We start from the raw sequence: 12,503 nt of genomic DNA, 5'->3' as shown, positions 1-12,503 counted from the left end.
CCCATTTCTAGTTTCCCACCTCATCTGCACTGACTTCAGTGTTTGACTCTAACTGAAATTCCCTGGGTAAACATAATGGCCGTCTAAATGTAAGTGGTCGTCACTGCACTTTGCCCCCATCCCAAGACTTGATGTTGTTCATCTCAGGTCAAACCCGGAATATTCAGGATTACCTTAGTCCTTTCTAAAGGGCCAGAGAATATCCACAAAGAAGCACCAAAGGCGGTGGTGGTGCACACCTTTAATCCTAGCAGGAGGTAGAGGCAGACAGACTCTGTGAGTTAGAGGTCAGCCTGGTCTACAAAGTAAGTTCCAGGGCAGTCAAGTGTACCCAGAGAAGCTTTGCCTTGAATGCTGCCCGCCCCCCTCCAAGAAAAAAAAAAAAAAAGCACCAAACCTTATTCAAATCAGCAATAGTAGAAGCAGCTGAGGCAGAAAGACAGCCTGTGGGAGGTTGGGGACGGACGGACATGGGAACATTTTGAGCTTCATTACCACAAATCTCAATGGGAATTTGCAGCTCGCTGATTTGACATTCTGACACTTTCCACATACATTTGAGTGGTTTATTGAAGCAGGAAGGCCTGGCTTTGCTGACATCCCACATTCTAGAAGCTGAAGCTGGCAAGTTTTATCTCATTTGTTAGCATGTTTTACTGGAGTCCCAACTGGCCACTTTTCCCAGCTGTTGCCACTTCTGGCCATGAGCAGGGACAACACCTAGCAGAAGGACCTGGGATGGGGCTGAGTAGCAGGTGACAGGTAAGACTAAAATTGTTGCCTTTGCTGGGAGGTCATAGCACACACATTTAACCTCAGCACTCGAGATGCTGAGGCAGGCAGATCTCCAAGTCTGAGGCCAGCCTGGTCTACAAAGTGAGTCCCAGGACAGCCAGAGCTATCAAACAGAAACCCTGTCTTTTAATTTAAAAAAAAAAATGCTGCTTTTGACTTCTGTTGCCCTTTAAAAACCTGGGGTTGTCCTGAGGCCCTGGGATGCATGCAGACTACTTCTTCGAAGGTTCAGTCTTTGGCCAAAAAGAGCTCACGATTAAATATATGCATTTATTTAAAAATATAAATATGGAAAAATAAATTATTTAGAAGACTAGAGTGGATGCCCCTAGGTGTCTGTACATTCAAGGCTATGTCTCTGGGATGGGGCAAGACCGAAAGCTGTGATGAGTTCTAAGCCGCCTTCAAGGTTTAGTCCACCAAGGTGCTGCCTGTGACACCACTTCTAATGCCATTCTGGGCTAGCAGCACAAAAGCAATGGTCTGAAGCTTCTAAAACCACGAGCTGATAACAGCTGTGGAGGAGAGGCCCCTTTCAACTGGAGGTTGGGAGCATGGAGCCAGGATGTAGAACCCAAAGCCTGCCAAAATGCTGGGTATGTTCCAGAAGTGACTGGCTTTGGCCTCTGAATTCTAGGTCTTGGAAGGTTTTAGGACCATTGGTTATCTAAGCTTCAGAGGTTGCCTGATCCCTCCCCAGAAGAGGAAGGAGCTGGCGTGAGAACAGGGACAAGGGGTTAAAAGGCTGCAGTGCCCCATGGCAGGAAGTTGGCTGTTCCTGTGGGGAGGGTGTAGGGCTGCTTAGGGCAAGCCTCACTGTCTACAGCTTTTGTGTGTGGCTGCTGCTTGGTGGTATATGCCCCGCTCAGAACAAATCCCTGCCATGTGCCTGTGGGAACATGGCGTAAAGAACAGGCCTGCCCCGACATAAGCATGGCCTGGCCAGCCCACTGCTGTCCTGAGGGGTGGGATCTGTAGCGAGAGCAGGAGAGCCCCTAGCCATGGTTTATTAGACCGACCCCAACATGGCAAGAGACACCAAAGCACAAGCCCAATCTCTTTCCAGTGGCCTTGGTCCCCAAGCTGCAGTGGCCAGTACTCGTGACTTCAAGACACCGTGCAGACAGCACTAGAGCTCTGATTTTTCATTGTCTGCTGTTTCTGAAGTTCTTTTGAAATCCGTCTTTTAATTCCTATCAAGTACAGTTCTCGGTCAAACTTGCCAGCGGCTAAAGGGATGCTGTGGAAAAAAGACCCATTAGAAGAACTGGCTCAAACTTCACCCAGCTGCACACCTGCTGAGCCCCATATAGGTGGACTACTATGTAGTTATAAGGTTATGGTTCATCCATCCCATCTAGGCTGCCCTACCCCCAACCACAATCCTGCGTGTGGAATACTGCTCCAGGAGCTTGCTCAACCTCGGGGACCTGAGGTCATAGAACAAGATGCTGGTTCATGGAACCCCAAAGGTTAGCAACTTAAGGGTTACAGGGAAACGCTGAGAACTGCTAGGACCTAGGCTCAGATAAAAACAACTTCATGTTAACCTAGGGGTTTGTTGGCACCCTGTCTGTCCAGTATGTTACAACATGAAACAGTGACCTGCTCCTCCACATCTAAGCCTGTCACCCCTCCCAAAAAAGTCCCCCCATCTACAACTGGTAAGGGCTCCCAGAGCCCAGCCAGCTCTGAGGGTGAGCAGCGACTTACTTGTCTCTCCCTGGCCTCACTTTCACCCGGAACAGGCCATACACAGGACGGTGGTCTGAAGTCTTGATCCCAGGGCAAGAGGAATACTTCATGGGACAGATGTCACCCTTGTGGCGGCTTTTGTATAAGACCCGGTCCTTCAGAAGAGATGGTGAAGCAGGAGCCTTACTGTTAGGAATCTAAAGACTTGTGTGGATGGCATCTATTTCCTTCTAGCCCTCTGAAAGCAGTGGGGACCTGCCTTGCCTCAAGGATGTCCCATGGTCTCACCAGGTGTCTGGTGGAAAAGCCAGGCCAGGTGCATGTGTCTCACTTGTCCTGTCCTAGCACCAGGCAGATGAACCCAGGTGTGAATCCGACTACAACCTGCTTTTGAGGGGTGGCTGGCTTAGCCCTGTAATACACTCAGACTACCCTCCACCCCCAATAAGCTGTGAGTGTGTGGTCACTGGCCTCAGGCCCGGAGCTGAGTTTTAGGCTGGCTAAGCTGGCTGGCTGGCTGCTAGTCCCACACCATTTGACATGAGCTACGGCTGGCAGGAATCCTGAGGCCAGGCTGAAGTTACATACCGTGTAGGAAGGTGTCCTCTGCTTAGAGGTGCTGTCGTAGGTGTCCTTCCCAATGTCAAACTTGTAGGATGGGAGAAAGTGAATTTCCGCCTCCTCGAAGCCCCTGAAGATGGACCCTGTAACACAGGAGAGTTCAGGGAGGGCCTGCCACACCTAAGGAGCTGCTCCCCAGGCCACTTACCTTTCTTCATCTCCCGAGTGAGCTGGTCATGTTGCAGGAGTGCCAGTACATCCACCTCTGGTTCCTGCTTCAGGAAGGCCTCCACAGCCACTCGTCCACCACTCAGGCGGAAGTTGAAGTCCCCAAACCAGAACACCTCATCAAAGCGGGTAGTGACATCCCCTGGGCACATGTGGGAGAATACATTGGTTCTGGCCTCCCCTCACCTGCTGTGGCCTGCTGACAGGTGGGTGAGCTGTAGGCCAAGCAGTAAGTCCTCCTTTGTGTGGGTCCCCTTCCCCACAGAATCAACTGGGTAGCAGCTCCCCCAGGAAGAGGCTAGTGAGGGGAGCAGCCAAGGTCAACAGCTGCAGAGGACTGGGAAGACATCTGTGTCCAGGTGCAAAGGACAGCCTTGATGCATGCAGCAGGCTAGCCATAGCCTAGCAGCTCACAGCTCAGCGAGGGCCAGGAAGTGCTCAGCGGTGAGGACTTGTGGACAATGATGGCCCTGGGCAAGCCACTGGACCTTGCGGGCTCCCATCTGCCCAGGTGCAAACCTAGTAGCTGTTTCAGTAGTGAGGACTTCATGATTCTCAAAAGTCCTCCAGTGGTTTCAGCTAAGCTGCCAGGGGCCAAGGGACAGAAACAGTCACGTGTGGAGTGCCTTGTGCAGCTACAACCCTCACCTGCACTGGAGCGGTAGGGGTTCGTGTCTGGCACATTCCGGGGCAGGGCTAGGGCTTGGATGGTTCTGCTGTAGTCCAGCAGCCGCTCGGCTACCTTCCCATCTCCAGCTATGAAGCAAACAGAGTAGACATCTGAGCTTCTCTGAAAAACCTGCCCCACACCCAGACTGTCCCCCACTACCACCCAGTGGCCGGCTGCAGTGCTCTGCCTCGGAGGACTGTGGTGACAGAAGTGAATGTCCCGAGTGTCAGGTCCTACTGAGGCAGAGCCCACCATGACCCACCCACAGAGGCCTGTGAGGAGGGGAAGCTGCTCCGAAGCCAGCATCAAGACCACATGACTGGTTTGCAAACACTTACAGGTAAAGTGAGATGTGATGAAGAGGAAGGAGGTGCCGAAAAAGGTGAAGCTGACGCCCAGGGCCCCCTTGGTCTTGATCTGAGACACGATGCGTGTAGTTACTGTGGAGCACTCGACCTCTGCACGGCAAGGAACGGGGGTTCAGGGCCTTCACGAGCACAGCTACAGTAGGTGCGCTTGTGTATTCAGACATGGGAACCTCAGAGGCTGGATCCCAGGCATGAGTGCACACTGCCAGAGAGGTTGCAGTTTGCTGTCAGGGGACCCGTATGTGGACAGGAGCTACATGTTATTAGAGCCTGTATATGGAGGTACCTAGATTCCTGGGAGTAGCAGATACAGAAGCCATGGCATGGGCTAGCAAGGCGTCAACCCTGAAGACCTGAACTCATATCTACAGTGGAAGAACTGATCCAGGTTGGCCTCTGACCTCCACATGTGCTCTATGGTGCAGGCACACACATGGGGGAAAGAGAGGGAGGGAGAAACGGAAAGAGGAGTGGTGGGGGAGAAGTCCCGTGGTGGCACCTACCTGAACAGAACCAAATGAGGTCCCTGCGGATAAACAGGGACATGTACAGGACCCCATGTGCTGCTGATGACAGCAACACATACTGAGGGCCCAGTGTCTCCTGCAGGCGTGTCTCCCACTCTCGCCTGTGAGGAGGAAGCAGGTTATATAAGGGCGTGGCCTTTAGCGCCACCTTCTCCCATCTGCTGCCCAGAGAGCCCCTGGAAGCATTCCTAGGGGCCCCTCAAATTGGGCCTTGTACTGATGATAATGACAAGGTTAATGGCATCTATGTGCGCTGTGAGACCCTTCAGACTGGCTGGCTGCAGGCCCAAACCTCCCTCTGATGGTATGTGCAGACTTCCGATCCCACCTAAGACCCACAAGAACTGTCAGAGATCTGCAGGCTGGCAGGCGTGGGCCCCATCACTACTTGGGGCCTCTGAGGACAGGTTCTCTTCCCCTAGAGCATGCAGCAGGCCTGCTGCTCTCCTCACAGGCCAGGGAACCCCACAAGTTGCAGTTAGGAGCACATAGCTATAGGATCACTTCCTAGGGACAGCAGTCAGGGTACCATGGGATATGTGGCCAGAACTGCAGCAGCCCAGAACCTGTGGATTGAACCAGGCATCTTGGTTGCTTCTGTGCTCCCTTGGCCAACTACAGACAAAACCTGAAACACCACTGATTTTAGGTACATTTCAGTGAGGCATGGGGGCTGCTATCTAGCCCCATATGAGGTCCCACCCTTCAGGCTTACAGGTCAATCTCAGTGAACTGTCCACGCAGGATGGTGGAGGCCCCAACAGTGGAGGCTGTACGGTGCCTCACCTGTCAGAGCAGCCCTCCTGAACGCCAATGACATACAAGTCCTGAGTATAGTCGGCCTCCGTGGGGAGCAGAAACTCATCCAGGCTCGCTGGGAGCTCCTGCAGTGAAGAGCCACAGAACAGTCAAGACCACGAGGCTCCCTCAGGTCTGAGGGCTGAAGCTGAAGAGCAAGCCCCTGCACAGTCATCTTGAGGCAGTCACAGTCCAGCCTCTTTTCAAAGAGAAGTTGTGTATGGCTGTGGGTTTGTTCTCCCAGGGAACTGTGACATGTCAGATACCTCAGTTTCCCTCTTTGAGCCCAAATTTGTTCACTTACTACCTTCCAGCCCGGGTCCCACCTTACCAGGTACCCTAGATTGTGCTGCATGCCACCGGGTCTGATTATCCTCCCAGGTGCATGTCCGACCCTGGTCCTTCACAAGGGCTCACAGAGATGGAGGCAGCCTGCTTGGCTATCTTTATGCCCGTGTTGTGACCAGTAGACTGTGCTGGGGTCTCTGGGAATAGGTTCCCCAAGGACATGGAGCCTTACCTCACTGTGACCCCTCTCACCTTCTGGCCCTGCATGTTCCAGGTGGCCACGAAGAGAGCCATGTTCCGGTCTGGGAAGTACCTGGCCAGTTCATCGGCTCCTAGCAGGGCTCCACTGGCCATAAGACTTCCCTCCAGATAGCTCCTGCAAAAAGAGACAAGTGAGCAGCTAGCCTCAGCGACACCAAAGCAAGCAGAAGCTCCTCTGCTCAGGACAGGTGCCTTTGGAGCCACTTTCTCCAAAGCTATCAGTCCTACAAGCCATGTGAACCCTGAGGACAACACTGACATGCCAGGCATCAGTGTCACCTCTGGAGCTGGGAATTCCAGTGCAGGACTGCTTCCATAGCAAGTCACTGTGACATCGCCCCGATTTCAGTGGAATGAAGCCTGTCAAGCTGAGACACAGTCCTAACAGTGTGATGAATCTCTTGACCTACCCAGCACACATGTGTGCACCGTGTACTAGAGGGCCTGCCCAAGCATGCTGGACAGAGATACTGGACATACGCAGTCCTGTGGGTGACTGGGTCTCTGCCCTATCACTCAACTTCATTGCCACAGCACAAAAGCACAAAAACCCTTAGAACTGATGTGGCTGTGTGCCCAGAAAGATGTGTTTATAAGGGCAACGACGTTTGAATCTCAGGGTCGGAGGGATGGACAGGCTAAATCATGGACAGAGATGGACAGTTAAGAGCACAGGCTGTTCTTCCTGAGGATCTGGGTTCGACTCTCAGCACTCATGTGGCAGCTCACAGCTGTCCATAACTCTAGCTCCAAGGAGTTTGACACCCTCACACACACAACATGTAGGCAAAACACTAATGCACATGAAATATAAATAAATAGATCATTTAAAAAAATCCGAATCTCATATAATTTTTCATGCACTGAGAAATATTAGATTTATTCTCCAGACCTTTAAGAAATGAAGTCCTGCTGGGTAGTAGTGGCAACCTCCTTTAGTCCCAGTGCTCTGGAGGCAGAGGCAGATGGATTTCTGTGAGTTTGAGGCCAGCCTGGTCTATAAAGTAAGTACCAAGATGGTCTGGGTTGTCTTTCTAAAAACAAACAAACAAACAAAAAATCAAAATTATTTTATTTGTATGAGTATTTTGCCTGCATGAGTGTATGTGCACCATGTGCATGCCTGGTGCTTTTGGAGGTCAGAAGGTGGCATCAGACCAACCTGGAACTGGAGCTATGATTGTGAGTCACCACATGGGTGCTGGGAACCAAACCCAGGTCCTCTGCAAAAACAGCTAATGCTCTCAGCGACTGAGCCATCTAATTACCCCTCACCCTATTTTTAGTGATGCTAGAGATGGAACCCATGTCTTCATGCATGCTACATGAGCTACCTCTTCCCTGAGCTACATCCTGGGCCTTTTTCAATTTGTTTGTTTGTTTTGTTTTGAGACAATGTGTTGTTGTGCCCAGGCTGACCTTCCACTGGGGAGCTTCCTGCCTCTGTCTCCCAGTAGCCTCTGTCTCCCACAATGCTTAGCCTACCCTACTGGTTTTGCCAAATTTGCTAAGAATGCAAGAACAAAACCATGTTCCTCTGAAGATCAGATTATAACCAAGTCCCTAAGATCAATGGCCGACTGAAGCCTGAACCATGCTCCTGAACCCCACTGGACAGAACATCTGATGGTACAGCTCTGTACACTTTCAGGAGGGAAACCGGGCTGTCACAGTGAGGGACCTTTTTGATCTCACCTCCAAGATGAATCGGTCACTAATGTGCTAGCTGGGTTCAGACACCAGTTGGGGTGGAGCAAATTTCTGAGTCACATATCATTAGGAAAGGACCACTGAACAAAGGCAGGCCCAGGCTAGTCTTCAGTCACTAGCCCCTAAGCCTGTGCCCCTCCTTATAGGCTGACTCTGCTTCCTCCAACCTAGGGAGACACAGTTTGTCCAGGTGGCTACAGAATGTGACTGGATAGCGGCAGGGTAGAAGCTCACTGCTGTGCCCAGCCTTAGGAAACACAGCTTCTTCCCAACCCATTTAGGGGAGGATACCCCAGATCTTCTGGTGAAAAGTGGCATTAATCCAAGGGGGTAGATACTTGTGAATTCATGGCCAGCCTGGTCTATATAGTAAGGCCTTGTCACACACATACAAAGTGGCAGGCGAGGCCTGTGAAATGACTCGGTAGGTGAAGGTGCTTCCCACCAACCCGATGGCGTAAGTTTGATTCCCAGGACCCACATGGTAGGAAAGAACCAACCCCCACAAACTGCGGTTGTGAGGTGTGCAGCAGAACTGGACAAAGTCCCTTGCTGCAGAATAATCTTTTTTGTACACTGTGAAGATGTGTCTTTGCCAAGGTGCCTTCTGATTGGTTTAATAAAGAGCTGAATGGTCAATAGCTAGGCAGGAAGAGGTTAGGTGGGACTTCTGGGCAGACAGAAAGAAGAGATGAATCGAATCTCGAATCTAGGCTTGGGAGGGACGCCAGAGAAGATGGAGAGGAAGCAGGACATGCAAGGGGAAAGGTAAAAGCCATAAGCCACATGTTAGTACACAGATTTATAGAAATAGGTTAACTTAAGTTATAAGAGCTAGTTAGAAACAAGTCTAAGCTAATGCCGAGCTTTCATAATTAATAATAAGTGTATCATGATTTGCGGGTTGGTGGTCCAAGAAAGCCTACTACAGCCCCTCCTCCATTACTTCCCAGGGATGCAATAGGGGCCCACGGACATCACTCAGACATTTTCACTTCCTGTGGATTGCCAAGGAATAATGCTTTGAATGTGGTAGATACAGTACTCTTTAAAAGACCCCTGTGGGACTGGAGAAATGGCTCAGTGGTTAAGAGTGCTTGCTGCTCTTTCAGAGCATCCAAATTTGGTACCCAGCACTCACATCAGACAGCTCACAACTGCCTATAACTCCAGCTCTGGAGAATCCAACTTTTGACCTTTGCAGTCACCTGTACTCACGTGGACATACCTACAAGTCCATGTGTACACATGCACACATGTGCTACACCTAATTAAAAATAATAAAAATATTTTAAATATTTAAAAGGATTGCTGGGGGGCTGGAGAGATGGCTCAGTGTTTAAGAGCAGTGACTGCTCTCTTCCAGAGGACCCAGGTTAATTCCCAGCACCCGCATGGCAGCTCACAACTGTCTGTAACTCAAGTTTCAGTGTTGGCCTACGGATAACTAGACGTGCTAGAAGGGTACTAGGGCGTGTCGAGAGGAGTCAGGTTTGGTGAAGAGGTGTGGCATAGAGGGCCCTACCTGCAGGCCTTCCTAGGGGTGCAGGGAGTAAGGCCTACCTTCAGCAGCTAAAGGAGACTGAATGGTGCTCCCCACCTCCCAGCCCCTAAGAATGCGACCCTCTTTGTAAGCAGTCTGTGCAGATACAAGCACCGCAGCATCTCCAGAAGAGGGCCCTGAAGTTAGCATGGCTGGAGCCACTGACTGGGAAACTTAGAAGTGACCACCTAGAGATGCAGGCAGGAACTACACTGCCAGAGATCACAACACTCTCAGAGGAAAGGTAGGTTCTTTCGGCTCTCTAGATCGAGGAAGCCCTGCTGACACTCCATTCCATATTCTGCCGCGAGGTCTCTTGTATGAAACTTTCTAACCCATAGTCACCCGTTAGTCAACCTTCTAACCCATAGTCACCAGCTCTGCAGGAGCTGTCTCCAGATTCTCCTTGCTCTCACTTCCGCACCCACCTATGTCCCACAACATGGTTACGGGAGAGACAGGCAGGATGCACCTTACAGGCCAAGAACAAGACCCCAGAAGGCGGCCAGCTTGGAAAATGAGGCTCTAGATTTGGGCAGGTCATGCACTGGTCCTGTGCCCCCAGTGGTGGATGTGGCTCATGGATTCAGGAGAGGGGAGTCAGCACTGAGAAGTCATAGGCAGAAAGGGCTCATCTTGCTTACACTCACACTCTTTTCAGTGTAAGTCCATACAAGTTCATTACTGGAGTCGGAAAGACTAAGCATAAGAAACAGAGGTAGGTCCTGTACATTCTTGGGATGTTATGGCATGTTAGAGGCCTCGGTGGACATCAGCAAATCCCCACCACAGACACTGGGACCCTGTGGCTCAATACAGTGTGGAGGCTCTCCCAAGGGCATTAGGTAAACTAGTCAAGCCTGTGGCCTTGGGATGTCACTTGGTCTAGTAGTTTAACTGGTGTCTAAATGTTCTGGTAAAATTCTGACCCATGGTCCACTGTTATGGGACAGTACTCAACCCTCCTTCATCCACTAAGAGTTGCTGAGTGCTCCTCACGGGTAGTTGTTCAATAAAAGCATAGCTAAAGAAACCTGGGACCTTCCACATAGAAAAAAACAAAGGGACCAATTTAGACACTGAGAAAGCTTCCCGACAGGATGCGAGGAAGTACAAACTACGGGAGCAATGATAGCAAGATGGGTGTGTCCTCACCTGCCTACGTACGGGATGAGGTAGAACGATCTACGTTTACAGGTTTGCAGTGTCTGTGGATGACACTGAGCCACGAAGGAAAGGTTCTGGAAAGATACAAACAGAAGGAGAAAGGCGCGATGTCTGAAAGAGGATGGGAGTCCTGCCTTATCTTCCATTTCCAAGTCTTCGGCATCCTCTATGCGAACCTGTTCACATGGTCCCTGTGCGGCTAGCCTTCTTCGCTTACCTATTTACATAGACAGTGGTCCACTATGTAGCTCAGGCTGGCTTTGAACTTGTAATTATCCTACCTCTGCCTTTCAAGCGCTGGGATTACAAGCACGAGCCACCATGCCTGGCTTAGTATGCCCTTGGCCTGATTAGACAGAGGTCTCTAGCTGACAGCCCCACCCCCGAGTTCCCCACCACTCCCTCCAAGAATCCTACCTGCTTCTGATGTCCTTGGTGCGGATGGGAGCCAGAAGGCTGAAGGAAGATCTAGCGGAGTGAATGGAGTGGTCGTCACCAGCCAGGGGGCTCCGGGGCCTGCTAGGGCCCAGGCTGCTGTGGGTCCTGACCAGCCTGGTCTGCATGCGGAGCTTGTAGTCAGCATGCTCGGGGTCAACCTTGTTGGCTGTTCTCAGAGAGCTGGAGGCTATGCTGAGGTCCATGGCGGGTGGTGTGTGTGCAGCATGCAAACTTGCCAACCTGGGGGAGCCCCCACTTGGGGAGGCCTCTCTGTGCAGGAGGTCCAAGGAGGTGCTGATCATTCCAGGAAGACAGTCACTCCACAAGGATGGGCTCCCACCCTCACTGCCTGTGGCCCTTCGGGGCTTAGGGATCTCCTGTAAAGATGTGCTGAGGCAGGGTAGGGGCCGGCTGCAGGCAGGAGACTGGGCAACAGAGTCCTGCATGGAGCCCCTGCAGGGACTGGTCCCATTCTGGACAGTCATATCCTCCTGACTACCCTGGAAACGCCTCCTTCTCCAGCCCTTGTCATCCAGGGACAGGGTTCGCTCCAACTTGGGTCTCATGGGCAGCTGTGGGATGAGGGGGTTTGCTTTAGCTTGTGGGTTCTGGTTGCTTGGTTTTGCTGGAATGCTGAAAGGAGGCACGGGGTTTGTCTCTGGAGTGTGAGGGTCAGTGGCTGGTAGGGAGCCCGGTGTTGGGGTGAGGTTCTTGTCTGTGTTTGGAAGCTGTCCCTGGAGCATTCTGCCCTCCAGCTGCCCAGGTACCTCCGTGTGACGACGCAGGCAAGCTGACTTGGACGGCATAGTCCGGACCAGGCCAGACCTCACCCACTCAATCTGGCCCTCCTAAGGAAAGAGATCCTCTCTCGGAGGTTAGTAAGCAACTCGTGTTGTCAAGGATGCACGTCAGAGGTCACCAGTTGGATGCCAAGAAAATTCGGGTGGTTCCCTTTGAGGCATGGGGCGGTCCTTTTGGAGCAGGGCCTGTGGCTGCATGGCTGGAGTCCTGAGTTCTCATAGATGCCTAAGGAGATCCGGAAAATCTCCCCGAGTCTCTCTTAGCTCCCTGAAACCAGCTTGCTGTTCTTAAAGCGATCTCGTAGGAATTGGCACCAGGGGGTCGGGGCTGCACTTCCTCCTCGGAGCTGTAGAAGTCTATCCCACACCCTGGGTGATCCCTCCACCGACCCTGGCAGAGTAGGGCAGCGCGCTCGCCGTCCTAGGCTCACCTGTGCCCACCGTTCGGTCGCAGACCCGCCGACCGGCGCCTGTTCTGATCCAGCAGGGCCCGGTGCTGGGGGAGGCGGGGCTCACCCAGTCACCGTGGCGGCTGGAACAACGACTGCTGCCCCGTGCCCCGGCCCCCGCCCAGGGTTCGCCACAGCTCAGCCTAGTGGTCACCCTGGCCCAGGCCCCGCTCTGTGGTTGCCTTACGAACTGCCCGGCTCAATA

General features: G+C 52.2%; 1 protein-coding gene across 1 annotated transcript; it reads right to left on the bottom strand.

Moving 5' to 3' along the window:
- Positions 1–552: 552 nt before the first annotated feature.
- On the bottom strand, positions 553–12,480 carry Inpp5e (inositol polyphosphate-5-phosphatase E). The gene is made up of 10 exons (XM_048452734.3): positions 11,029–12,480; positions 6,183–6,306; positions 5,631–5,728; positions 4,821–4,945; positions 4,288–4,407; positions 3,928–4,035; positions 3,260–3,421; positions 3,079–3,194; positions 2,509–2,645; positions 553–2,035 (listed from the first exon to the last, which is right to left on the bottom strand). The coding sequence occupies exons 1-10, from the start codon at positions 11,853–11,855 to the stop codon at positions 1,903–1,905; spliced, it is 1,950 nt and encodes a 649-aa protein (XP_048308691.1). The 5' UTR covers positions 11,856–12,480; the 3' UTR covers positions 553–1,902.
- Positions 12,481–12,503: the final 23 nt, after the last annotated feature.

The sequence above is a fragment of the Myodes glareolus genome, chromosome 21 (assembly GCF_982192425.1).
Source record: "Myodes glareolus chromosome 21, mMyoGla1.1, whole genome shotgun sequence".
NCBI lineage: Eukaryota > Metazoa > Chordata > Mammalia > Rodentia > Cricetidae > Myodes > Myodes glareolus.
The sequence above is the reverse complement of the archived record's forward strand: the minus strand, read 5'-3'. Positions and strand labels throughout refer to the sequence as shown.